General features: G+C 41.0%; 3 protein-coding genes across 5 annotated transcripts; 1 reads left to right on the top strand and 2 right to left on the bottom strand.

Annotated features, from left to right (window-relative positions):
• Positions 1-1377: 1377 nt before the first annotated feature.
• On the top strand, positions 1378-8809 carry LOC6038138 (tubulin polyglutamylase TTLL13). Of its 2 annotated transcripts, XM_038265056.1 has the most exons (6): positions 1378-2365; positions 5971-6036; positions 6379-6672; positions 6756-6912; positions 6975-8141; positions 8200-8809. In XM_038265056.1, the coding sequence occupies exons 1-6, from the start codon at positions 1992-1994 to the stop codon at positions 8635-8637; spliced, it is 2496 nt and encodes an 831-aa protein (XP_038120984.1). In that variant the 5' UTR covers positions 1378-1991; the 3' UTR covers positions 8638-8809. The 2 variants fall into 2 exon arrangements, with proteins under 2 accessions (XP_038120984.1, XP_038120985.1); XM_038265057.1 differs by lacking the exon at positions 5971-6036.
• A 3077-nt stretch (positions 8810-11886) lies between these two features.
• On the bottom strand, positions 11887-18481 carry LOC6038132 (protein pygopus). 2 transcript variants are annotated; one of them, XM_038262470.1, is made up of 3 exons: positions 17699-18481; positions 14125-16770; positions 11887-14057 (listed from the first exon to the last, which is right to left on the bottom strand). In XM_038262470.1, exons 2-3 carry the CDS (start codon positions 16338-16340, stop codon positions 13937-13939), a joined length of 2337 nt encoding a protein of 778 aa, XP_038118398.1. In that variant the 5' UTR covers positions 16341-16770; positions 17699-18481; the 3' UTR covers positions 11887-13936. The 2 variants fall into 2 exon arrangements, with proteins under 2 accessions (XP_038118398.1, XP_038118399.1); XM_038262471.1 differs by lacking the exon at positions 17699-18481 and adding an exon at positions 16853-17209.
• Positions 18482-22264: 3783 nt separating this feature from the next.
• On the bottom strand, positions 22265-27402 carry LOC6038137 (sodium-coupled monocarboxylate transporter 2). The gene is made up of 6 exons (XM_001847918.2): positions 26843-27402; positions 24069-24228; positions 23666-24006; positions 23242-23601; positions 22518-23183; positions 22265-22455 (listed from the first exon to the last, which is right to left on the bottom strand). Exons 1-6 carry the CDS (start codon positions 27043-27045, stop codon positions 22365-22367), a joined length of 1821 nt encoding a protein of 606 aa, XP_001847970.2. The 5' UTR covers positions 27046-27402; the 3' UTR covers positions 22265-22364.
• Positions 27403-27932: the final 530 nt, after the last annotated feature.

Here is a 27932-nt window from a genome sequence, read left to right as displayed (position 1 = left end):
ATGGGATTTGTGTGCTTTTCGTTCAATCGTTCCTACAGGTCTGGGGACAACATGGATTCACTCGGAATAAAGACAGGTGTGTAGGGGATGGTCCAATAAACACATTCCAGAAGGAATTAGGCTTGTCCATTCTGTCCCCAAGGTGCGCATTGGATCGACGTCCGGTGTCTCCAGAATCATCGATTCACCCTTCAAATGTACGTATTGACCTTAGTATGCTATGACGGCTAGGAGAAAATTACGACGCCCCATGTCAGACGGTGAACACGTGGCAGAGCATCTACTCGAGTTTTGGCTCAGAAACATCCTTTAAATTACTTAAATTATAATTATTGTTGTTCCTGGAGGAATTTCAACTATTCTAAATAACGTAAAATGATGATTTTGTGTTAGTAATGCAATCGATGCCTCTCCACGTGTTCACCGTCTCATATGGGGCGTCGTGTTTTTCACCTAGCCGTCATAGCATACTAAGGAAATGCGATGCTTTTGAAGGATGAATCGTTGGTTTTGGAGACACCGGACGTCGATCCAATGCGCACCTTGGGGACAGAATGGACAAGCCTAATTCCTTCTGGAATGTGTTCATTGGACCATCCCCTACACACCTGTCTTTATTCCGAGTGAATCCATGTTGTCCCCAGACCTGTAGGAACGATTGAACGAAAAGCACACAAATCCCATAGTAATTTCCATGTAAACTTTAAACCGCTGGGGACAAGCCAATTCTCAACCAAATGGGCTGATATTCGACATGAGAGTCCCTATGGGTATCCTCTACTAGGGGAACCTCGGTTTGCCTGATTCTGAGAACTTTTGGTTTTGGATGAAACACCCTAATACCTACCAATAAACTATCAATGGAACCGTTGATGGTACGCGGTTGTTATATACATCATTCGACCAGCCCTCCACCCGTTACCAAGCCAGAATTGTGTGGGGAAAAGGTTCATGACGATATCCTGCCATGCCGACGCTGCCGTCGTGGCATAGGGACATGAACAAATTACGGAACTCGGTAAGACGGTGAAACGCGGGCTAGAAGACGATATGGGGGAGAAAATATCACTATTTTCAATGTTCATTAATTGCAGCGCACTGTTGGACTTTTTGATCGCAGAAATGTGAAAAATTAGGCAACTGGAATTATTTTATTTTTATCAAACTATTTGTGTTGAACTTCATGAAGTCTGCGGTTCAACGTAGACCAAAACTAGCTTTCCATCAGCACGGGTCTTTATGATCATGCTCGAACCTGGTATTTATAACTTTAAATCGCTTATTTTGGCTCGAAAAAAAATAAATACCTGAAACACCGTACAATGAGTGAAAGAAAAAACAACTCCGTGTATGCACCGCGAATGCCACGTGACTTGCTGATATCGTCCTCGTCGGTGGTGGGGTACACGATCCGAACGTTGTTTTATAATAAATAAATAACCCATCCCCACGGAACTTGCACGGGGTGGAAGTTTTCCGCGAAACCGTGAGGCGCGCTTTATGTCCTGTTCCGGCTGCGAGCGGACGAAGTTCAGTCACTTTCAGGCGGCCGTTCGGAACGGTTCATAGTCCTAGCTCGGTAACAGTTCGTAGATCCAGGCGCATACCCAGTACATACCTGAGGCATGGAGTTGTAGTTCCTCAGGGTTTCCGTTCCCTTACCAACCAGCCGCCGCTAGCCAGCCACATCCGGCGTCCGTTGCCTGCTGCTCCGTCGCTGGCTCGTCCATGCCACCAGGCACAATCGATCTAGTACGCGAGGTAGTTGTGGGCTGGGCGGGTGCGATTGGCAGTGCAAATTCAATGTCAAACGTAACGATCCATCATCATCGCGGCAACCCCCGTTGTCAACGTCTTTCACTCGGAAATATCTAGGTCATTCCGCGTTCGGAGGTTCAGTGGCCTCAGGGTTCGTTTCCAGCACGGAACTGTTGGTGGCAAATTTTTGGTGCAGTGTGTTAAATTTGTGGAACAACGAGTTCAGTTCAGGAATGATGCCCCGGCGTGAAAATGCGGCCAAATCTGGCCGGGTGGTTGCCAAACGGAAATCGTCCAGCGAGGAGGAATCCAGCGAGCAGGGATCGGCCACCACTTCGAACTCCGGCTCCGAATCCGGCACGACCGATGGCTCGTCCGGGTCGAGCTCCGGGTCCGACTCGGAGATGGACACCACCGAAACGTCCTTCTCGTCCAAGAGTGCCGTCGAGTGCGTTGGAACCAGTAGCAAGCAGCAGGGATTACTTAAGGTGAACCACCGGTCGTACGCGGTGTTCTGTGAATCGGGCCGGAACTGTAAAAGTTTCTGCAACAGCAACGGCCCCAACGGCGTGGAACCACTGCTCGAAGAGGCCCGGAAGGAGCCCAAGTGAGTGTTTCCGAGAGGGTGGAATATATTTTTTTCCGTGTGCTTTGCAGTGTTTGTGTGTGTGTATCGTACTCCGGTTTAAGCCTTGGGATGAATAGAAACGTCGTGAATGGTGTGAAGTGAAAAATAAAGTTACGTTGCAATTTGCTGAAACTCCAAAGTTAATACTTCAGTATCAATTAAATAAGGAATTGAGAATTATCTTTCAAAATCGATTGATTTCATGACATTTTAATTTTAAATTTAATTGAAGAAATAATTTTCAATAAAACTACTGTTAATACTGTTTGGGCAGCTGTTCATGTAAATGGTATGTAAATATTTGAAGAATAACAAATCTGGTTAAGGTCAAAACGCAGATGAGACTATTTATTGCAATTGTGCCAACTTTGTCTTTTTGCAAAACTAGTTTTTGTTTTCATATAAAGCTCCATACAATTTTGCGGGTTGGTCATAGTAAAAAAGACATGTGATAAATCTAAAAACTGTATCTTGTGCCGATTTGGTATCTTCGGCAAAGTTGAAAAAAAACTTTTCCGATTTAATATTTAGTTCGAAAATAACTCTACAACTTATTTGATAAAGTGCAACATTTTCAAGTGATGGCATTTTAAGGCATCTTTTTAGAAAAAAACACATTTTTTGCGATTTAAAATAAATAAAACTCATGTGAAATTTCTCGCTCTTTTCAATAAAAATATTTTTGAAATTTAAGAATCAGTATAATTTTTTGAAAGAGCTGGACTAAGTTCAGAAAAAAAGCACAAAATTTCAAAACTGTAATTACAGGCTACGGTATCAACACTTAATCAAAAAAAAAATTGATACAATGAATTTTGCGCCAACTCAGTTATTTTGAAATCACTATTTTTCAAATTATCTAAGAAAATATTGACGATTTTTTTCTCGAGAAGTGTATAAGCTTTTAATTTTGATTAAAATTTTGAAGTCTTTTGATCATATTTTTTTCGGGGCGATTTTGAAGGAGAGGGTTGCATAAAATTTGAAAAATATTTGCAACGGACTCAATAGTAAACTTAAGCATAATATTTGAAACAATCAAGTAAGAAAAGTTCTCAGAATTAATGTTTTGTTAGTTTTTTTTTTATTTGGATGTAACTTTTTTTTCATGTATTTTCCATGCCAAAAAAGCAATTTCCCGTCATCATTTGTTCCATTCAAGTCTCCATACAGTTTGTGGGAAGTATATTTAAAAACTTTGTAGTAAAATGATTTTCACATTTTAAATTTGATGTTTTTTTTAGAGGATGAAATCAGTTGCTGAGATATCGTCAGTTAAAAAATGAGGACTATTTATGACAATAATTATATGAGGGACATGGCTCGTGGCAGTGCGTGGCCGAATGGTTACGCTGTCCGCTTTGTAAGCGGATGATTCTGGGTTCGATTCCCATCTGCTGCAACCTTCCATCGGATGAGGAAGTAAAATGTCGGTCCCGGCCTTGGTTGTTAGGCCGTTAAGTCATTCCAGGTGTAGGAGTCGTCTCCATGCCATAAGTACAAACAACACACCAAACCAAGCCTACTCCGGTGGAATCGCTGGCGGCGGTTGGACTCGCGATCCAAAGGTCGTCAGTTCAAACACTGGGGAAAAAGGTTCCTTGACGTAAAAAGAGGTTAGGGTGCTCTCCCCATTCAAGCCTTCGGACTCCTTGGTTCGAGCAGAAACTTGCAATAGAGACCACAAAAGACCCGGGGGTCTTTAATGTGGATGGTTTGATTTTTTGGCTTTTAATATTAATTCTTTAATAAGTTGTAGCACAGCAGCAGACCAATTAAGTTGATTTTTTTTAATTCCGGCGTTTTGAGAATATTTTTCATGTGTGCTTTCCATAGTGAAAAAAAAAATCAAAAAAATCAAACCATCCACATTTACGACCCCCGGGTCTTTTGTGGTCGCTATTGCAAGTTTCTGCTCGAACCTAGGAGTCCGAAGGCTTGAATGGGGAGAGCACCCTAACCTCTTTTTACGTCAAGGAACCTTTTTCCCCAGTGTTTGAACTGACGACCTTTGGATCGCGAGTCCAACCGCCGCCAGCGATTCCACCGGAGTAGGCTTGGTTTGGTGTGTTGTTTGTACTTATGGCATTGAGACGACTCCTACACCTGGAATGACTTAACGGCCTAACAACCAAGGCCGGGACCGACATTTTACTTCCACATCCGATGGAAGGTGCTTTCCATAGTGAAATATGTTTTAATAAAAGTTTGTAAAACTTTTTCATTATTACTTTTGTGCAATAGATTTCTCATGAAAAAGTATGCTAGAATTAGGGTTGTGGATGGTGGAAATAATCAATTATTTCATTGTCGAATGTATCGACATTTTGCGTTACATTTTATGACTTTGTAAGACACATCAAAATGCAAGGATTACTTTTTCAGAGTACAGGATAGTTTGAAACTTAACAGTACAAATGGAACACTATAACGAACAACAACAAATCACAGAAAATATAAATAGGGTTAGTGAATTTTCACGATTTTGGTTATGAGTGAAGCGGGAACCGTGGTGTAAGGGTAAGCGTGGTTGCCTCTCACCCAGTCGGCTTGGGTTCGATCCCAGACAGTCCCGGTGGCATTTTTCGAGACGAGATTTGTCTTACCACGCCTTCCGTCGGATGGGGAAGTAAATGTTGGCCCCGGTCTAATCTAAAGGGTTAGGTCGTTAGCTCAGTCCAAGTGTAGGAGTCGTCTTCCGGGGTCCTGCCTCGGTGGAGTCGCTGGTAGGCAGTTGGACTAACAATCCAAAGGTCGTCAGTTTGAATCCCGGGGTGGATTGAAGCTTAGGTTTAAAAAGAGGTTTGCAATAATTGCTTCAACAATCAAGTCTTCGGACACCTTGTTTCGAGTAGGAATCTCGCAATCGAGAACGCCAAGGTAATCCTGTAGAGCGAATAATTTGATTTGATTTTTTTTGGTTATGAGTAAAATCCGTGAAATTAGGTTCTCTTCGTAAAATTTGGTATTTCCCGTTAAACCACGTGAAATTTTATATTTTTCTCTATCTACTATATTGTCAAATTCCGAGTAAAATTAACCTTGAAATAAATATTAAAATTATGTACTTGAAAAACAATCATAAACAAATCTAAATCGGTTTGTTGCATCGCAAACATTTTTACAGTTTTTTTTTTTGCTTCTTGATTTTTTTTAGAAATATTTGAAAGGGTGGGGAGGCAAATTTCAGCAATTGTTGGATGTAATTGGTTATTCTGTATTATTTGTTTTAACAATACCCGACAAAATTTACAAAAAGGTTCAAAATATTTTAACTCATTTATTATTTAAATTTATTTTATACACATTTTTTTCTTACGTTCCCTGACATTTTCGTGTTTGAAGTTATTGTCTCCGTGATATTTGCATTTTTTATGTAAAAAATTATCAGCCCATGAAAAAAATAGCAACGCACGTAATTCTTAATTAAAAATATAGTTTCTTGTTCATCCCAAACGCTTCTGGCTCACAAATTCTCACACAGTATGTCGTTAGAAGTAGTGTAAATTTGTTGAATATTAATAACCTTTTTTACCTTTAAGAGTTGTTCCACCAGTATATTGTAAGTTTATTTTCTTTCGCAGTCAAAATAGAAAAACTCGCGCCAGAAACGAGAAAGTTGCACATAAAATCAAGAAATCCAAAAGAATGTAAGATTTATTCAAATTTTAGCCACAGTCGGTATCATAAGCTGGAATATTGACGAATGATGAAATTGTAAAAAATGTTGCTGTGACTAGCTTACGATAACGGCTGTTTGCACACTGAACTATTCATAAACTCATTTGGCACTGTTTTTAACAAGCTCTATCAACAGCAGATCGATCAGTTGCAAACTAGACGGCAATGACTCACTTTAAGACTGAGTTGATTTTTGGAGAACCGATCGACCGAAGTTGACGCATAGTTCATCTCACCACAGTTATTTTTCGTCGTGGCAAGCCCACCGTGTCCTTGTTCGGTACTTACTCCCATGCTTTTGCTCGTTCCAGACCGCCAATCAGTATTTGCATCCTCAATAGCCGTTATGACATTATACCTCGCATCTGCCGAAGACTCGGGTACAAGCTGGTCAGTGAGCACGAGCACTGGAACGTGTGCTGGACGGATTCGCTGGTTGGAGTAGACTTTTGCCGGGACATGCGCCGCTTCCAAAAGATCAATCATTTCCCGGGCATGTTCGAGATTTGTCGGAAGGATCTGCTGGCGCGCAACCTGAACCGAATGCTGAAGATGTTCCCAGCGGAGTACCACATTTTCCCGAAGACCTGGGTCTTTCCGGCTGAGTTTGTTGCTAAGATCTTACTTGGACGCTGGGGGATGGTTTGAATTAACTGTTGTCTTTTTTTTTGGTTTGTCCCCCTTTCAGTCTTGGTGAAGCGATCGCTTACAGCAGGACGCATCGTAGCAAAACGTTTATCCTAAAACCTGACCAGGGTTCCCAGGGGAGAGGAATATTTCTAACAAAAAATCTTAAGGAAATCAATCCGAGGGATCGTATGATCTGTCAGGTGTATGTTCACAGGGTAACTAAATGCTTCGTTGTAATATGATGGGATTGCTGTATTGAAAACGGCTTTTATTACAGCCTCTGCTGATCGATGGGTACAAGTTCGATCTACGAGTTTACACACTTGTGACCTCGACTGATCCGCTCAGGATATTCGTGTATAAGGAAGGGCTGGCGCGGTTTGCTACCAACAAGTACCGAGAACCATGCATCACAAATACCTCCAACAACTTTATGCACCTCACCAACTACTCGGTGAACAAGTACAGTCGGTTGTTTTCAAACGACGACGAAGCCGGTAGCAAGAGGCGTTTCGCGACGTTGAACCGGATACTAACTTCCGAGGGGTACGACATTGCCGAGCTGTGGTCCAACATCGATGACGTGATTGTCAAGACGATACTTAGCGCTTGGCAAGTGCTGCGACACACGTACGCTGCCAGCTTCCCAACCCACGACATAATTCAGGCTTGTTTCGAAATTTTGGGCTTTGATATCCTTATTGACCACAAACTGAAACCGTACATCCTCGAGGTCAACCACTCGCCTTCGTTCCACACGGATGAGGCCATCGATAAGGAGATCAAAGAAGCGCTGATACATGACACGTTTGTGATGCTGAATCTTAACGCGGAAGTGAAAAAGCGTGTGCTCGAGGAAGACAAACGGCGCATCCAGAACAGGTTACTGCAGCGGTTACGGGAATACTCTAAAAATAAAGAAGGTAGCAAAGAAAGCAGTAGCGATAGCAAAACCGGCGACGATGACGATCCAAACTCGGAGGAACGACCTGGTCCTTGGGCGGAGCAGATCAACTGGGAAGAAACGCATCTAGGAAACTTTCGTCGAATACTGCCAGCTCCAGGCGATCCTGACCGGTACGCCCAATTCTTTCTGGCGCAAAATCAGGCCTCGGTTTACAACGAAACGGCCGCTAGCAAAAAGAGGGAAGAGTGTGCCAAACAGCAAAGGATCGAGCTGGAGGAACGTTACAAACACAATCAAGCAATGCTGCACAAAACCAATCCCAAGGGACAGCTGGGTGGTGCCGGGAAGGCACTCTGTACCGGCGAGGACGGAACCTTGACATCGATGAAGAAGAAAATGAAAAAACGCAAACCAAAAGTGATCAAGGAAAAGGACTTTTACAGTCCGGACGTGATATTGGATTACGAGGAACGCGAACGGATCGCGCTTTTGGCTCAACGAGACTTTCTCATCCGAACGTGTGGGTTGGTTCAAAATGTACGGTTACAATTGACAAAGGTTACATTCTTCTAATTAATCTTGTTTTTTTTTTAAGATTTATTTAAACTTCAACCGCCAAAAGCTGCTCACCATGTCCGACCAGCGGAAGTACCGGGAGGCATTCGCGAAGCTGGTGGCCAACGATCTCCTGCAGCAGGAATCAAACAGCCTGCAGTCCAACCATTCCAGTTCCAGCACATGTCTTCCGGTGCTGTCGAATCACCACCTCGGAGCCAGCGGCGGACCCAACTCGACTGCCTTTGGCCAAAAGTTACACCTCAAGAGTCTTGTCACAATCAACGATACCGCCACCTGGATGCAGTGTACCGAGGTGCAAACGCCCAGCCGGCCTCCACTGCCGTATCTGTTGGCCTCGCAGCCCACCAACTATCGGAGCACCAAGTCGACGATGGCCCGCCAGGTGTCGAACGTGGTCAAACGGCACAGCATCGACACCAGGCAGCTGTACTCGGCCTCCGACAAGGTCATATAGTATTGAGCCGCGGCGGAACATCCGGCAATGGTGACGGTCTTCCGCCAAGTGGCGGCAACTTCCGAAGAGTGGCATGCTGTGGCTGTGTGTATGTGAAACCCCGATCAACTTAATCAAATTTTCTGCCCATGTTTTAAACTAGGTGTAATAAAATTTTATTGTGAGCTTTTGAGTTACGTGTTTTAATTCTACGGTTTGCTCAATTATTACGGCCAGAGATTCACCCTTCCCCCTAATTATGGACGTAATTTTTGAACAAACCCCTACGCGAAACATTTTCTGACTTTTCAGTACAGTCAGTAGGGTTTACATTAAGTCTGGGGTGAGATTAGGTCAAAGTATTTTTTACGGAATTTTGCAATTTCTCAAGGGTATTCTCAATAAAACTTAATTCTATTGAAAAGATTGTGTAGAGTGTAGAGGATATCTAAGGAATGCTTTGCTGAAAAAATCACGTTCCTAGTACAAATCCTGACAACAGGTGCCAGGTTGAGGTAGGTTTTGGGCAAAAATTATCTCTCAAAAACAAATTTTTAATATATTTTTATAAATTGCTCGAAAAGTATCATACTTTACACAATTTCGTAACAAATAACATTGAGCAAGCAACTCTCTATTGATGATGCATCTGAAAATGCTGTTTAAATAGCGGAAAACTGCAAAAGTGACCAGAATAGGTCTGAAAGTGTGACCAAATGTGTATATTTCCCATATTTGGACACTTTTCTGTACCAAAAATAACAGAATCGAAAAGCACTTTTCAGCACTTGTTTTGAAAAGTTATACTTTTCAAAAAAAAAATATTTAAACGATTTGTTCACAAAATACATGAACATTTGTCTTATAATTTCACTCAATGGGTTTTTTTCAGAAACGCAAAAAAAAAAATTTTTGCAATTCCGTCGTGAAACTACTTACTTTTCCTGTCATTCTTGAACGACGAAACAGCCTACTTTTCTGTACCAAAAATAACAGAATCGAATAGCAACGCTTTTCAAAATAAATGCTGAAAAGTTCTACTTTTCAGCACTCAAATGGGTGCTGAAAAGTTGAACTTTTCAGCACTTGTTTCGAAAAGTAACACTTAACAACTTTTTTTTATGTAAACGATTTATTGACAAAATACATGAATATATGACATAAAATTTCACTCAGTGTGTGTTTTTTGGAATTGCAAAAAATGTTGTATGGAACTCGTTGCAAAACTTGATTTTTTCAGCACTCTTCGTATTTATCCAACTCGGTGAACCTCGTTGGATAAATGTACGACTCGTGCTGAAAAAATCATCTTTTTGCAACTTGTTGCATAAACTACTAGTATTGAACGTGCTGAAAAATCTTCTTTTTGCAGCTTGTTGCATAAACTACTATTTTGAAAGACTGCTCAGATGTTTGCTCTAAATTTGGTCGTAGAAAGCGCAGATTGCGATACAAGTGCGAGATAGTGCGACCCATCTTTTCTAAGGAATTTGCAAGGCATCAACCATGAGGGTGCCCGAGCAGGGTAAAATGAGCATGAGCATGAGCATGAGCATGGTTGACTGCCAATGAGCTGCTACTCCGTTATTGACAGATCAGCTGAAATTAAACCATGAATCAAAAATGATCAGTGGGAGCCAACCATCCGTTCACTGTTTAACCTCTGAAGATCCCTACTTTATTAGTCAATACCGACGCCCTCCCAAGAAGCCTGCAGTTCAACGAAAGGGAGGAATGTTAGTCCGATAGTTGAAGTTGCAGACTCATCAAGCACATAGTTTTTCGCTATATACTTGTTGATACCGCCTGAGACCGTTGAATCCACAGCATCTCCTTCAAGCATCACGTGATTAATTTTTTTTTGGGTTAGTAGGATAAGGTATTGGCTTTTCGATGCCTCCCAAGCTACGACGCTATGGGGAGGACTTTCATAACAGACCCGTCGGCGAGCCTTCCGAGCAACGATGCTATGGGAAGGTCTTTCTGGTTAACACACAAACTCACTCACACACAGTTATTTTGCTCCACTATTAACTCGACGATCCAAATTGTCAGTGCGCCTTTCGATCATTATATAGAAATTGCTTTTTTACCGCAAAACAAATAAAACCTTATTCGAAAAATTTAAACACAATCCACCCGACCCCTCAGGGTGCCCGAGCAGGGTAAAATAACAAGAAACCATCAAAATGTGCCCTTGCTTGCTCACTAGGGTGATAAAAAAATAAAATTTTGGTGAATCTGGCTCGATTCTTTAAGTTAAAAAAGAAACTGTGCCAATTTTGAGTGAAATCGGTTTAAGGGTCGCTATTTGTCGTTGGAGTTTGCTGCCGTTCTACGCATAATTGTCTCATGTTCAAAAAAGTGCAACTGAGAAAAACGCGATTGAAAATTTTCGACCGTTTTTTGTGTTTCTACGCATAATTGTCCCGTGGGTTCACCCCATATGTCCCTGATCGCTCCAGTTAGCAGTTTAGCACTCTAATTTATTATTCTCTTGCTATACAAAAGGTAAACAAGACACAATGCTTTGTAAAACTAATGATTCCGCGAAGGAATATACTTGGTGGGACAATTATGCATAGAAGTACAACGATGGGACAAACAGGCTTGGTGTTGTTTTTGATGAGTTTCCTAACAAAGTACAAAATTTTATGTATTTTTCGAAAAGTAAACGTCAAACTAAACCTAAAAATGACAAAACGTCAGAATCGACCAAAAATGGCATGGGACAATTATGCGTAGAACGGCAGATTTGTATGGAAAAAATTGCAAAAATGTATGGGGAAAAGCAAACAATTCAAAATTCCACCAAAAGGTGGCGTTAAATGTGTCGGATAATTGTCATGTGAAAGATTCTTAAGTCAAATTTTATGACAAGCAACTGTGTCTAAGACCGCAAATCGACCCGATTTAATCCTGTTAAGTTATTAACGAATCCAAGAAGGTGTTCTCTCTAAAAAAAGACCCTTAAACCTTCACCTATTTCGCAAATAACTTTCACTAGAAAACACTCCATGTTTTCTAATTTTTGAAACATTACTTGCCCTAGTTTGGTATTTTCGTACCGATTTTCTCATACTAGCACAGGGTTTGCCATGTTGGCGACTAGTTTTGTAGCATTTGGCTCAGTTTTTGGTTTTGGTTTTGGTGAAAAACATGACATTTGCTGATGATTTTGATTAACATCAGACGAAATAATCTGCTTTCCAGTTGGATGTACGTCAGTTAACTTTAGTGATACGCAAATTAAAAAAAGTAAAACTTCGATTGTAGATTGATTAAAATTTATTGGTTATAGTAAAAAATAACAGATAATGCTCACTAAAAATCTATATTTACAGGTAAATCAAACACATTACGTTCATATAATTAACTAAAAAAAAGGAGGTCTTCTTACAACGCATAATTCGTTAATTTTTACTTGAATCTTCCATTCTCCTCATTCGTTTCGATTTCATACGACAACACACAAGATGTGATTCGTCCTACTGCTTGTGATAGCAAAACATTAAACGGTTCAGTCATCATGTTTTGCCTGCTATCCTGATTGACTGATTAAAGATTTTTTCTTTCGAGATGCTTTGAACGCTGGCAAAGAAAAAAAAACAAAATAAACAAAATCTAACTAAATAAAGGAGACGTACCGTGTATATCAGTGTAAAAAAAAATAAATGAGCGCTGGAGGCCATAAGCGTGTCGCTTGTTATTAGTGAATAATCTCTCTTGTTTGCTTCATTGTTGGTTGTTAGGTTGTTTTATTTTTCATCTTCAAACAACTTCGGGTTTGTTACACTATTCGACTCTGCTCTCTCATGAACCTTAAGGGGGAAACCGAACATTGATGCTCTCTAAAACTAAGTTCAATCTGGCTGGTTAAAGAACGTAATTTTACTTAACTAAATTTCGCATAAAGGCATCGAAACGAAAGATGACGTTTGGAATCGACCTGCAGGCGGGATGAACAGCGAAACAGCAGAGGAGAAATGTTTCAGTGGGCGTCGTGAGAAACTAAACATGGTAAACGTTATTTGTCCGTGCTGTTTTACTGAACCAAAAGAAAATGTCTGAAGCTGTACAGTCTATATTGCATTCGTTTATGGATTTTTCAGTGTGTTTTTGTTCTTTTCACGGGGGTTTCCTTACTTCCGGACAACAACAATTTGCAGGCTCCAAATTCCTGCCGATAACTGTCATATATTTAGTGAACAAAAACACACTTCAAAAGAGTTGTGTTTTCTCTTCCTAACTTATTTCTTTCACGCTCATCGAGAGAAGCGTTTAAATAATTTAAATATTTTACTTACTTATCAGTTATTTTTCTGCATTTTTTTTAATATAATGATTAAACCATACGTTATTATGTATATATTTGAGAAGGCCATTTTTGATTTCATTTTCTTATCGCGCTAAAACCTTAAACTATTTTTCTCTTGCAGACACTCAATCTTTTCGCCAATCACACAGTTTACATGCACATTTAACATTTCTCGCACGCAACATCATACCAACTTTTTACAGGGATTCTCTCAACCTCGGGCTGCGTTGCTTCCATTTTCGCAACGTTAGAAGAAACAACTCAACTATGGCGCTGTGCTTCCATTTGTGATCTAACGATTCGCGTTTTGTTTTGCTTTTGTATTGTTTTATCTAACTACGGCATTTGCTTTCTTTTCCTTCAGTATCCTTTAAGAACACTAGAATGTCGCTGTTTGTTCTTCATTTCAGTAGTCACCTCTCTCTTATCAAGACTTTTGCTATTTTCCAAACGTTTCCGTAGTAATCACTTTTGCTAAACTCCATCCAACAGAAAAGTAAACTCAGTCGCACTCGTGCACTTGTTTCACCTTTCACAACCTCTAACGTTCACACACTATGTACAGGACTCGGTGCAGGAACTTTTTGACAGGTAGACGTTTGTTCAAATCTTCGATGAGAAAAAACTACATAAGCGTTGATTCAAAGATTAAAGTCGTAGTAAGTAGGGGAAGATAGTTTGACTTTTGGTGTGGCGTTTCTTAGAAAAACTTTTACGTTAAGCTTGAGTCATTGAACCGTAAGAGTATGATGCTTTGAACTATGTCAAGGTTTTATGCACCGAACAAAATGAGCTTTGACCAAACGCCTGCCTGCAAATCCTTCCGGCACCTCATAACAACATCATTCAAACCTATTTCGACCAACGTTTGTCTTCAGCGCTGGTTTCGCACACAGCGACAAGCCGAGAGGAACTAGCATCGTTCGAGTGGCGACGAGGGCATCAACCGGCCTTGCGTCTTTTTCCGCCGATGGCCGTGGCTAAGACTGCGAACCGGTTGGACTACGGCTTAAACTTGACCAGTGGTATGTTCTTGGAAGACAGACACTTGTCGCAACACCACTCGGCGTACACCTCCGTGTGGATAAAGTTGAACGCCGCGTCCGACAGTCCACTACACGTCCTGCAATTGAAAAGTGTAACATTTAGTTGGTAGAATATCTTGCAAACACTCACGGGGTCATTCTTACCTGTGAAACCAAAAGTTGCAGCCAGATTCGCACAATATTCCTTGATCGTTGTCGTGCACCTCTTTGTGGCATCCGCCGCAGGGATAGATGGGAGGTGCGTTGGGGTTCTGCGGGTTGAATACTTTCGACTGGTCTGGTGGGTACAGCTTGCCGGACGTTACCGGCATCGGTTTAGGTCCGAACATGCCCACGTGGTGGTGATGATTTGGTAGCGGTGGTCCATTGCCTGGGGGTCCTCCGAGCGAACCCATAGGGCCCATACCGGAGTTCATATGCATGGGATGTCCCATCGGGTTGCCCATTCCCATCGGAGGTCCGCCCATTCCCATTCCACCGGGGCCACCAGGTCCCATGGGTCCTCCGGGTCCCATTCCGGGCCTCAATCCGGCATGGCCAGGTGGCATATTGCCGTGCGGAGGCATTCCCATGTGATGGTGCATACTGTTTGGTCCTCCCGGGCCACCACCCATCGATGGAGGCATGTGAGGGTTTTGTTGATGATTTCCGGGGTGGTTTCCGGGATGGTTTCCAGGATGATTGCCGGGATGGTGCGGCGGATGATGATTCATACCACCCATCGAGTTTGGTGGCATGCCGGACATTCCTCCGGGACCCATACCAGCTGGGTTCATGCCACCTAAGCTATTGTTACCAGGACCCATTCCGGCAGGATTCATCTGCTGCTGGGGCATTCCAGGACCGCCAAGGGGGCCACCTGGGCCTCCTCCACCGGAACCTGGACCGCTACCTACAGGCCCACTGTTAGCACCAGGACCTTGAGGGTGTTGAGCGTGCGGCGACTGTTGGGGAAGGGGAGATGCGTGCGGTTGCTGCTGCTGCTGTTGCTGCTGAGGATGTGGCGGATGAGGCGGAAGTGGCTGGGACTGGGTATTAGGAGACTGATTCGGGGGCTGCTGTTGATTCGATACCATCGATGGTGACGGGTTCGGCTGACTCACTTGAAGTTGTTGCTGGGGATTTGACTGTTGCTGCTGCTGCTGTTGCTGACCCTGCTGACTATTACTTTGTCCCATCTGATGAGGTAATTGATTGAGGTTCCCTGATTGCTGATTTGTCATTGCACCATTGGGTAGGTTCATTCTATTATTACTATTAACACCAGCCACGTTTGGAGACGTCTGGCCACCGACGGTCGCGCCCGCCGAGGATACCGGTTGACTATGGCCTGCCGAATTGGGACCAAGCGGCACATGGTTTGGAGGACCATTTCCAAGGGGACTATTCATTGGAGGGCCCATTGGACCGTTGTTTATGTGGCCACCACTCGTGTTCATTGGACTGCCCAACATACCGCCTTGGCCACCATGGGGTGAGCCCATACCGGGCATTGAGTTCATCGGACTGCCAATGTTTCCTCCACTCATGGGACTTCCAACAGGTTTGTTGTTCATCTGCTGCTGGCTCATTGGTGACATGCCGCCCATTGGACCCATCGGAGACAGGTTCTGGTTCATGCCACCCATAGGACTCAGACCTCCCATTTGCGCTCCCGGCATCGTTCCCATAGGGCTCATTCCACCTCGTTGTATCGGGTGAGGACCCATTCCACCCATCTGACCCATTCCGGAGTTCATATGCATGGGATGGCCCATCGGACTTCCCATCCCCATTGGACTCATTCCTCGCATCGGTGGACCTTGGGGTCCTCCTGGGCCAATCGGTCCATGAGGGCCCATACCGTGGTGTGGAGAACCATGACCGGGACCATGTCCCATTCCGTGCGGTGGCATTCCATGCATCGGTCCACCATGCGGAGGTCCATGCGGAGGTCCGTGGTGACCCATAGGACCCATATGGTGAGGGTGCATTCCCATGTGGTTCATACCCATCGGACCTCCATGGCCCATTCCGCCACCACCCATGTGACCCATCATTCCGGGTCCACCGTGATGCATATGACCCATATGCGGCGACGGGGTGTGGGTGGGCGTATCATCAAACGGGTTTGACGCCACGATCGTATCGCCGTACCCGGTTGGTGGAGGAGGTAGCAGGTCCTGCGGTGTCGGTGTCGGCACCGCTTGTTGAGCCGCCGAGTTCGCATTGTTTGCGTTCGAAGTTTTCCTTCGCTTCTTCGGTTGACTTGGAGCCGATATTGGCAGCTGGGGCGACTCCGAGGGAGATTTAAAATCCGGCGGACATCCAAGTCCCGGACCTGGTAAACGGTATGATGCCATTCCAAGGTTATGGGTCATACCGCGTAATCTTCGTGTGCTCTACGAAGAAAGCCTTTCAAGTTGTGTTTCTTGCTCACTGTTTAGAGAACAATCCGCTTAAGTACTAGTAGAACATTCACTTATTTACATTCAGAAAACACTTGACGCGGCAGCACACTGTCACTACTTTTTTTTTTTCCTATATTCTACGTGCGTTGTTGGTTTACAAAGTGTTATTGCTCTTCTAATTATTACTTTCACTGTCGGTTTCGGTTTCACACATTCGCTCTGCGTAGGTTTTGATAGTTTGTTTTGGCCAGAGGAGTCGTCGATTCGCCAGCTAGATACCACATAATATTAGCATATCACTGGACCAATAGGAACGTCCTTTGCTGGGAATTTCTTCACTGGAATCACTGGACTGTTATCAGGTGCGTGTCGATCGCAGCCATACTGAACCGATGTTGAACTGTTGGAAGAAAACGCAGATATTAGTACTCTATTGATTCAAACCTAATGTAAATTCAAAGATTTTTTCCCCGTTTGTTTACCTGCGACAAAACCAGCTCAAATTCCTAGCAACAACAAGCATTTCCCTGTGGTTCTATTGCCATTTTTGCACTTTTCCCAAATTAATTTTGAACTGCGATGCGATGAGTGTTCGACCATAAAAATGTCCGGAAGAAGAACACGGACATGGTACGGCATTCGAAAAATACAAGAAAAAAAGAATCACCAGCCAGTTCTGTGTGTACGTACGTACAACACCTAGTGATATGTGTTGTGTGTAGCGAAGAAACCAGAAGAGAGATGTGAGTGAATGATTGACCTCAGCCAACCAGACAGGCCGAAAGGCAGCAACATCAGAAACGCTTACACTGACTGGCGGCTGGCCCGATGCATGGGATTCAATGAAAACGTGCGAATAAAAATATTTTATTTTCGAACAAGAGAGGGTGATGAGAGCGAGGAAAAATAAAAATGGATGCTGCTTCCCGAATAACAAAAAGCAAAAAAAGTTTCGAATATGAAACAAAACGTTGAAGAAAAAGAGGACGAGGAGAAGATTTGTCAAAAGCAGTGCTGCCGGAAACTTTGCGGTTCATGCCTCAACATTACGTTCTGTGGTGTTGTTACTTATAACTCGCTAACACAAAAACCGTACTGATTTTTCAAGGATATATGTTTGCAATTGTTATCACCAGACGAATAGATAATATCATCAAACAGGAAGCATATGAACTTGTTTGAAGTTCAACCAAACCCAACATACCTGGCAACCAGGCCACAAAGCTAACCTCACAATTTTGAGACAATGTTCGAAATGTTCGAGGAAAGCATAATTTTGTCGCAAGAACAATCTTACTGAATTCTTACAATCTCTATCCAATACTCACCACTGCATGTTCACTGATTCCAGCTAATCCAAAGATATTTCATGTCGGCATCCACGTCCTGGTTACATTCCCGGAAGCAATCCGTACTTGTCGGGAGTCCTTTTGCTTGTTGGGTGTCGTGCCGTCTCTTTTTCACTACCACACTTTCGAACGTACGATCAATCTTCGAAAAAGCATAATCCAAATGGACAGCCAAAGCTTGCCGTCCGTCGAAAGGGCAACCTGGCTTCCCTAATCGTGACCGATGGCGGCGATTCCGTGATCAAAACATCTCCGATGACTTGCCGCTGTACTGATTTGGTCAGCTGGTGTACCCGGCTCGGGTTCGGAACATTCGCCGCCAACTCTCTTCCTAGTTTAGAGTTCAGGTTGCGGGACACTTTTTTTTCGGATGTTAGTTTGGGTTTGGATATTTATATTTGTATTGATGTTCCCCCTCGCAACGCACACACTGACGGATCCTGCAGGAGGGAACCGATTCCTGTCTGTCACACAAGAACACACGCACACACACACACCCAAACACACCGCGCAAGAACGTCGCGAGAAAATGAAGAAGGAGCGAGGTGTTTTTGGCCGCACGAATATCTGGCCCGGTTTCGGTCGATTCCGGCCAGAACCACCGGTAAATCCTGCTGCCGGGCTTCGGGCAGCTGTTGACGCACAATTTGGCCCCCGGGGCGCACTATTTCGGCCAGCAAAACAACTTCTTTTCGCGGAACACTCGCTGCGGACAGGCAACAGCACAAAATAATCGTAAACTCTCGAGAGTTTTTCCTTCTTCTTTCCTTTAGTTTTTTTTCGAACTACCTATCCGCATAGCGTTTTTCGCCAGCCGCGGCCGACCCGGGACACGACTTTTTCCGAGCTATAGCAGCTTCCGAGTGTGCGGCAGGTAAGCTGCCATAATTATAGCATTTTTGTTGGTATAAACCTTGTACCAGCTATCTTGCTGGTAAGCGTCATTTTCGGACAAATACCTTGTGTTTTGTTCATTATCAAAAATATGTATAATATCTCAAACGGCGACGGTCGTACCGCTTGCTGAGGGCGAATCCTGAACCTGTGCAAAATTTTGCCCAAGTTTAAAACAAAGCTTGACCGTTTATCCACATTACATTAAACGTCGTGTTGAACAAAATTACTAGGGCTAGTGATTTTTCGCGATGTCGCGGAAGCCGCGTAATACGTGAAATTTGCCCCTTGCCGTGAAATTTGATAAATACCGTAAAATGCCGCGAAATACTCAACTGACAATCGGGTCCTAAAATAAAGCTTAGATTGCTGATATTATTGTTTACAGCGATAAAGCTTATTTTTCTGAATACAATGACCTTTTGTACGACCACAAAAAGTTTAAAATGGATTTTTAAATCAATTTTGAAAAATAAACCTCGCGGTCCTTCTTGACAGAAAAGTTCCTACTTGACAGCTCGTTCCAAGGGAATCATAGTTGACTAATCGACAAAATGTTGTCTTGTCATCATTTTTTTTGCATTAAAATGAAAAAAAGTGATCCGAAATGGTTGTTGATCGTGGTTTTCACCGTTGTACATAAAAATTGACATAGGGCTTTAGTACCAATTGGGTACTAAAGCCCTATGCCAATTTTTATGTACAACGGTAAAAAACACGCTTTCTGATCACTTTTTTTCATTTTAATGCAAATTTTTTTTTTTGACAAAACAACATTTTTTCGATGGATCAACTATGGTCCCCAAGATGGTCCCCTTGGAACGACCTGTAAAGTAGGAGCTTTTCTGTCAAGAAGGACCGCGAGGTTAATTTTTCAAAATTGATTTAAAAATCCATTTTAAGCTCTTTATGGTCGTACAAAGGGTCATTGTACTCAGAAAAATAAGCTTTATCGCTGTGAACAATAATATCAGCAATCTAAGCTTCATTTTAAGACCCAATTAGGATGCAGTTTAAAAATAAAAGAAATGCATGTCAAATTTAGATTATTGTTTAATCATATTGTTCATAAGAATATTCTACAAAATGCAGATGAGTTATTCATTTTTCTGGTTAATTTGCAATACGTCGTAACAGCCATCGCGACCTCCGACACAAATTGGATTTTTTCTCTAAAACAAATCAATTGTTTATAACTTTTCAAAAAAGAGCTTCTAAAGGACGTGCAGATGAAAAAATCATATCTTTTTTGAGTTTGATAATAACTTGGGTGAGTTTTCAAAAAGCCGTAAGAGCCATTGGTAAACAAAGCCCTTTTTGCATCGGTATTCGACCTAATTACAATGAACTGATTTCAAAAATGCTTGAGATTGTCCATCTACACGTCCTTCAAGTGCCCTAAACTAAAAACAAATGAAATATTGTTTCAATTTGAAAAGAACGAGAATAAGTGTCGGAGATCACGGTGGCTCTTACGGCTTTTTAAAAACTCCTCCGAGATAAGTAAATTGATCGAAAACGGCTTTGTTTACAAGTGGCGTTTACGACCTTATGATAACTAAACCCAGATTTCCAGCAAAATTAAACTATTCCATAAAATCCCAAAAAGATTGCCTAATAACATAATTCAACACCACAATAACAATAAATGCAAAATATTTTGACCTTTTTTTAAATCTTAGTGAAATTTATTAAAATAACGATGAACAAGTAAAATTTGAGAAAAAAATACATATACATTGATTTGAAAAAGGCAACTGCTATTTATGAAGTTTTTCCCAAACTTGATTAAAATATTCAAATTTTCCTGTTGCTGAAATTCAGGAAAACAAATCACATTTTCTTAGACCTATTTTACTGCTTCTACTCTTTAAGATTATGGCAATTATGATGTGCTTCGTTATAAAGCTTCAGCAAATTAAATTCCTAAAAGCTCAATAAAACTGAAATCATAAATTTAACTGACGGAAATACTACAAAATGTGCTAAAATTAATCCATTACAACTGTTTTTTTTTTCAAATTTTGTCAGTTGATTCATTTTGCATTTTGAACTACTGCTAACTTTTAAGACACTTTTCTGTTCAGTTTTTAGAGTACCGCGAAATTGCCGTGAAATTCCAATGTTTCGTTATTAGCAGGCCGCGAAATTTCTTTTTTTTTTGCCGTGAAAAATCACTAGCCCTAAAAATTACCCAAAATGACACCAGGTTTTGTAAATTTTCAAATAAAAAATAGATGAAAACTGATAATTTTTTTTAAACAATTTAATGCCGTTTAAAGATTTTTCTTTATATAGAATTGAACTTGTAAAATTTTAAACTAAAATAAAATGTTGTTTTTCAACGACGACACACAAATTTTAACATAAAAAGTTTGCTTAAATTTTAGATTTGTTTGTTTTTTTGCCAAAATTTTTAATAAGGCCAACCAAAAGTATTGTCTCAATCATGAGGCAAAAAAATATTGAAATAAAACTGTACAACTAGAAATAAAGTCAAAATTCCCATCAAAATATTTGGAAAAAAAAACGATATATAAATTGAGGGTACACTACGAAAATGATTTTTTATTTAGAATTCTACTTAAGAGCGAGTCCACGAACAGGGCATACCCCTTTGTATAGGACGTCGTTTGGACCTCACCAATCTGCCGGAAATTTTCAGGGGTTGGTTGTACATATAAAACTAGCATCTGGCCAAAATATGAGCACTCTAGGCCAACGGGAAGTGGGGCAAATCGGGACACAAAGTTTAAAGGTTCAAAAACGTCAAAAATCTTAAAAAAGCTATAACTTAGGCAAAATTCAATTTAATTTCAAAATTCAAAATGCATCTTAAAGGGCTTTAAAAATGCAACAAAATACAGGGTAGATCATCCCAATTGGTTAAATCTAAACTTTTATTTTTTTATTGGTTGAAATGGATCAAAATAAACATTTTTATGCATGTTTCTATTGTGAAAATGTCTCAGGAACACGAATATGATAAAATTATCACCAGAAAATGGGATCTAAGGGATCCTCCGAGCAAAAATTTACAACCAAAAAATTCACTAAAAGTAAAAGTGTCTATTCAATATGTTAAACTGCCTTACCCAAAGCGCTCTCAGTCTCAGATGGTAGTCTCAGATGTCCCCTACAAGCTGCAGGTCGAACCGAGTTGATATCTGGATGGAACACTTTTTTATTTGAGCTTGAAAATTATGCTATTTTTTCACTAAACTGCCAATAACTCCCTTTAGATTTAACCAATTGGGATGCTCTATCCTGCATTTTGTTGCATTTTTTAAGCCTTTTCAGATGCATTTTGAATTTTTAAATAAAATTGAATTTTGCTTAAGTTATAGCTTTTTTAAGATTTTTGACGTTTTTGAACCTTTAAACTTTGTGTCCCGATTTGCCCCACTTCCCGTTGACCTAGAGTGCTCATATTTTGGCCAGATGCTAGTTTTATATGTACAACCAACCCCTGAAAATTTCCGGCAGATTGGTGAGGTCAATGCGAGATGGGTATGCTTTGCTCGTGGACTCGCTCTTAAAAGTAAAGGGAATTTATAAAGAAATAAAATGAAATATTTCAAATCAAAAGTAGTCTGGCCTCACATACCTATTATAAACAAAACAAATTAAAAACAAATCTTCCAAACTTCGTATATTTTGAATTTATATTTTATTTGGAAAATAACACGATAACTTAATACTAGATGCTTACAAACTATAGTTGGACGATTCACGAGCCAATTTGAACCAATCACAAAGTATGCTCGTTGACGGTGTGTAGGTCTTGCAGTTTGTAATCCTCAACTGGCGTGTAAATCCATTCCTTTATTTGGTCAGGTTTGCTAAAAATAGACACAATTGATAAGTTTCGAACCAGATGGATTCTTAGACTTTTTTAACATACTCTTCTTCCGGCTTAACACTCAGCTCGCCTCTTCTGACGGTCTCCGGCAGCAGCCAGTGAACCACCGGTGAGAACAACTTTGCTTGCACTTTGTTCAAGTCTTGCGACCCCGTCAAGTAGCTCACGGGTATTCCAACGAGGAATACGAGGAAAGTACCCACCGTCGAGTACCAAACGAACGAGATGTTGTAAATGGAGAATCCGTCGGATTCTTCCTCCGGGGTGAAGAACGACGAGTGCTGGGGCTGCGTCACGTTGAATCCGTACTCGGAGCATCCTTCCACACTGGTGGGTTTCGGTGGGTAGCTCAGCTGTCCGCTTTTGATGGCAAATTGGGCGCCGGCGATGATCCAGGACATTCCAATGACACTGACGGCCGAACCCCATAGGGCTCCGTGCTTGTTTGCCCATGGCCACAGCATTCCGAGACAGAAGATGCCCATTACGGCTCCCTGCGTAACGCTCGCGATCGTAACGACCATTTGGAGGATGTGTCCAAACTGTTCCACTACGAGGCCCATCACGATGCAGTACATACCGGAAACTAGAATTAGGCCCTTCATGGTATTGTTAGCCGTTGCGTCTGAGTGCTTGAACAGATTGAACGGCCGGATGTAGTCCTCGTAGATGATGCCGGCCAGTGAGTTCAGGTTTGCTGACATTGTGCTGAAAGTGAGAATTTATTTAATAAAACTAATCTTTTTGAAATGCTATACTGAGTAACCTCAATCCTGCGCTGAACACACACGAGATGAACACACCGGGCATGCCCTTCAAGTTGCCGACCACATCTTGCACGAAAAACGGTAGCAGCTTGTCGGCTTTCCCTACTAATCCCACTTTGATGGGGTCACAATCAAAGTACTTGGCGTAGATGACGATCCCCGTGAAGCAGTTCAAACTGGTGATTACGATGAATCCGACGCAGAAAATCCAAAGTGCCGAACGGGCATGACGTACGCTGGGCACGGCCACCATGCGTTGCACGCAGCTTTGATTAAGTCCCAAGTAGCCGGTCCACAAAAACACGTTGCCAATGCTGGCGGTCCAGAATGTCTGTCTAGTGCTGGCATCGAAGGTCATGCTGATAACGGAAGAGACAAATTATGAATGAGTTCTAATCAGACAAATTATTGTGCGCGACCTACTCAAAAATCTCCAACCGATTTCCGGCGGCGGCACGGGCAAAGACTTCCGCGAAACCACCGATCTTGTAGACCCCGACGGCCACCACCAGGAAACAGGACGCGAACATAATCAGCCCCTGCACGACGTCGGTCCACACGACCGCCTTGATTCCGCCGAGCATCGTGTAGAACACGCACACGCAGCACACGATCCCGTTGATCACGTGCACGTTCGTCCCCGTTACCTGGGCAAAGGCCAGCGAAGGGATAAAGATGAAGATCGGCAGGATCAGGTAGATGTTGAGCACGTACGTAAACGTGACGAACTTCTTCACCGCCGGGCTGAAGCGGTCCTCCAGGTACTGTCGACGGAAGCGAAACAATTATAATTTTTGAAAATCAAATTTTACACCTCTACCCTTACCTGATAGCAGTTCGTAATCTGGTTGTTGTAAAATACTGGTACGAAAATGTAATTGATGATTAAAACGATGGCGAACATTGTGGGCGCGATTATCCAGTACTGGGCACCGTACGAGTACATTTCGGCCGGCACGGACATTATGGACACGCCGGACAGCTGACTGTAATGTAAATGAATATTATAATATTTATTTTTACTAATTCACATTTTTTTTTCTCGCGTTTTGTGATACTTTGGTAAAGATTGAAACAAATCAAAATGTTCTTTTCCTTTTACGAAGTAATGCTGACTTAATATTAGATATTAATTTTTGTATTTTCTTTATGAAAATGGTTCATAATTTATTGAAAATTTTGTTTTTGATGTCTTGGGCATAGTTGTAGGAGCAATTCCAGCTCCAAACAGGACATTCTAAAGTATTTTTTTGCTCGTATTTTCTCAAAAGTAGTTAAATATTTTCTCAAGAATAACATTGAGAACAGCGTAGGCTTTTTTTGTCGGAATTTCTGAAAAAAAACACTGAAGGAAATATTTTAACTTCAAATTCAAGTTGCAGAATTTTTATGAGATTTTGTCAATTTGAGAAATTCTCTACGAAATTGGTATTTTTTTTTTAGTTTTTGTTTTATTTTATTTTATTTTATTTTATTTTATTTTTTTTTTCTTCAATTTTATTTTTTGTAATTTTTAATCCAGTGCCAGGTGCCTTCAGTTTGCCCAAAAAAGCCAATTTGCATCATTAGTTTGTCCATATAATTTTCCATACAAATTTGGCAGCTGTCCATACAAAAATGATATATGAAAATTAAAAAATCTGTATGTTTTGAAGGAATTTTTTGATAAGGACTACACTGGAAGAAAATTATACACGGGAAAAAAATGGAGATTTTTTATTTAACGTAATATTGAATGTTTGGCCCTTTTGAAATGTTAGTCTTGATTAAAAAAAATAAAATATTGTTTTCGAAAAGATCGGAAAATTTCACGAATGTTTCATATTTCAACATTGTAAATCGAGATATCGACGTTAGAAAATGGTGGGTTGTTTGTGTGAGACTTGAAAAACATCAATTTTCCTGTTTTTAAACCTTTGCATGGTAATATCTCAGCAACTAAGAGTCGTATCAACAAAGTTCAAAAAAGCAAAATATAGAGAATTTTCTCAGCTTTTCAGAAATATTTTTTTCAAGAGTGGGCAAACATGTGCACTAATTTAAAAAAATGAAAAACTTCGACTATTTTCAAAAAAGTCACCTAAAAATTGATTTTACTTGAAAACGATGCACTTTATCAAAATTTCACTAAAGTACTTTTTGATTGCAAATTTGATTTCACATCGAAAAATGAAGTTGAAAATTTTTTGCGACCAACATTTCGATTTTTTGAAAAAATCTGTATTGATTAAAAATATAACTCGGGCAAAGATTTTTTGCACAACCTGGAAATTTCTGGAAAGTTGGCATGGCATTTGATGTCCTCTAAAACATATCAGAAAACAAAAAAAAAATAAAAAACAGTGTTATTTTTGCAAATTAAGTTTTAGTGACAAAAAGTTAAATAAAAAATCACCAACAAAAAATTTACCTTGTATCATTTTTTTCAGTGTAGTCCATATCCATACCTACAACTTTGCCGAAGACACCAAATCGATCAAAAAATTCCTTCAAAAGCAGGCGAGCAGTCTTGTCGAAAAAGAAAAACAGAATTTGTCTTCTTCACCGACGTTTCGGCCTTTATTTGTGGCTTTCTTTTGGGGTTTTAACTTTTCAGCACTCAAATGAGGGATATCATGAACTTTTCGAGCATGTTATAAATCATCAATTTTAAGATTAAGAAAAACAAGTACTCAATTAAAAAAAACTCTGATTGCTGACATAAGTTTCTATTAGTTCAAACATTTAAGGCTATTTCTGGAGTTTGTTTTGAAAAGGTCCAATAAACCAAATTTTCAGTTTTTGCTTTTTGGGGTTTTTTTTTAATACACCTGAATCAAGGCGGTTTTGAAAACACCCAAAAAGCATAAACTGGAAATTTGGTTTATAGGACATTTTCGAAATAACTCCAGATTTTATTTTAATATCTGAAATACAGCCACTCGAAAATAAAGAAAAAAAAATATTTTTTTCGAATTATCCAACAAAATATTTTTTAGTTTTTAATTCGAGACTAACTTTCTGAAAAGGTTACATATTATGTTTGTTGGCCAACAAAATAAAAATTGAGAAAATGAGATTTGTGAAAAAATTGTGTAATTTTGTTATCTGTTCGAGAAAAATATTTTGAAAATTTTAAATAAAGACTCACATTTCAAAAGGACCAACTATTTAATACTTTAGAAAAAAATCGCAGAGACTGATTTTTTCAAATGTTTAATTTGTTAACATTGTAAATAGTTGAATAAAAGCTGAGATATTGGCATTAGAAAATAAGGGGATGTTCGAGTGAGACTAGGAAAACATAAATTTTCCTGTTTTATTTCTTTTATCTGCAGTATCTCAGCAACCAGAGGTCCAATCTTCAATGTTTCTTAGACAACTTTATAGGAATTTTCTGAACTATTCGTTTTACATAAATATTTCACTCACTCATATTTTTCAAAATCGAAATACTTTGTTTTTTAGATTAAATAAGTGGTTGAACCTAAAAAACGGCTCACTTTGTACTTTTCACTTTTCATATTTGTGGATCACTTTTCAATTGCAAATTCGACTTTTTTTGTGATAAAATTCCATTTCCCAACAGTAAACATAAGTAAGTTTGCTTCTTACTCTCACCTGGCGATCAGCGACACTGCGATCGGGAAGATCTTCATCTTCCTGCCCCCAAGCAGATAGTCCTCGGTGGTTTGATTTTTCTTCCCCTGGAAGAACCCAAAGTATATTCCAATCCCAGCCGAGATACTCAGCATCACCACAAACACCGAATAGTCCTCGGTGGAGAACGCCCCGTACGGGTTCTCCGTGATTGATTTAACCATTGTTTTGGTTGACTTTACGAATTCACTGCACTTTGCACAATTTAAAACCTTCCACCGTTGATCATGTCGTGTCAGCAGTTATGAATCACTTTGCTTTAAAACATCAAACGAGCAAATTTCATGTTCTTGGACGAGTGCTTCACTTCATAGCAGCAAACTCAGACTGAAGGATGATCTGCCGTGTCCTGCTGAATGGCTTCGAGAGTACTCCAAATTCTCCACTGATATGACTAGGCTTGGAGATAAGCCGGTGAAGGTTCTTCTTCTTTTTTTGGCTGGATGAGTTCATCTACTGCTACTTTTTATTGTCTTCCGGACCACACCGCCTGGAAGATGCGACACATACAACTGCCAACAGCTATAGTGAACCCCGTATAGGGATTGTAACCGGCTCGTTTTGTTCACTTTTTTTTTGTGCAGATATTGGGACAAACTGTGTTATCAGCACTTGCCGTTGAAAATTTTCTAAATTTCTGATCGTCAGAAGTGTACTTGCTTGACGCATCAGTCGATAACTGAGCTCAATAACGACTTGAACATTTTATTGCCCTCCTTGGAAGAAGCACTATACACGCATTTGTCGGGAAGGAACGTTGAATTGTCACTAGTATGGATTCCTTCTAGGAACCCCCAAAGTACTGTAACCGATTAATGCAATGAGGGTCGTCTTGTGGTCTACCGACAGCTGGGGACGGCATTTTTGAATTATAATATGTAGCTGCGATCGATTGTGGGTCTCGTGGCGCAGGGGTAGCGGCTTCGGCTGCCGATCCCGATGATGCTATGAGACGCGGGTTCGATTCCCGCCTTATCCACTGAGCTTCTATCGGATGGTGAAGTAAAACGTCGGTCCCGGTTTCTCCTGTCTCGTCAGAGGCGCTGGAGCA

The sequence above is a fragment of the Culex quinquefasciatus genome, chromosome 3 (genome assembly GCF_015732765.1).
Source record: "Culex quinquefasciatus strain JHB chromosome 3, VPISU_Cqui_1.0_pri_paternal, whole genome shotgun sequence".
NCBI lineage: Eukaryota > Metazoa > Arthropoda > Insecta > Diptera > Culicidae > Culex > Culex quinquefasciatus.
Note: the sequence above shows the minus strand (reverse complement) of the source record. Positions and strands in the feature narration are given on the sequence as shown.

Excerpts from the sequence above, each read along its gene's own strand:
- LOC6038138 (XM_038265056.1), top strand. The coding sequence starts at position 1,992 with ATGATGCCCCGGCGTGAAAATGCGGCCAAATCTGGCCGGGTGGTTGCC. Across the intron at positions 6,037-6,378 it reads ATCAAGAAATCCAAAAGAAT|ACCGCCAATCAGTATTTGCA; the intron begins GTAAGATTTATT and ends TGCTCGTTCCAG. Across the intron at positions 6,913-6,974 it reads GTCAGGTGTATGTTCACAGG|CCTCTGCTGATCGATGGGTA; the intron begins GTAACTAAATGC and ends CTTTTATTACAG.
- LOC6038132 (XM_038262470.1), bottom strand. The coding sequence starts at position 16,340 with ATGACCCATAACCTTGGAATGGCATCATACCGTTTACCAGGTCCGGGA. Across the intron at positions 14,058-14,124 it reads TGCAACTTTTGGTTTCACAG|GACGTGTAGTGGACTGTCGG; the intron begins GTAAGAATGACC and ends TTTCAATTGCAG.
- LOC6038137 (XM_001847918.2), bottom strand. The coding sequence starts at position 27,045 with ATGGTTAAATCAATCACGGAGAACCCGTACGGGGCGTTCTCCACCGAG. Across the intron at positions 24,007-24,068 it reads AGATTACGAACTGCTATCAG|TACCTGGAGGACCGCTTCAG; the intron begins GTAAGGGTAGAG and ends TTCCGTCGACAG. Across the intron at positions 22,456-22,517 it reads AGTGTTAAGCCGGAAGAAGA|CAAACCTGACCAAATAAAGG; the intron begins GTATGTTAAAAA and ends GTCTATTTTTAG.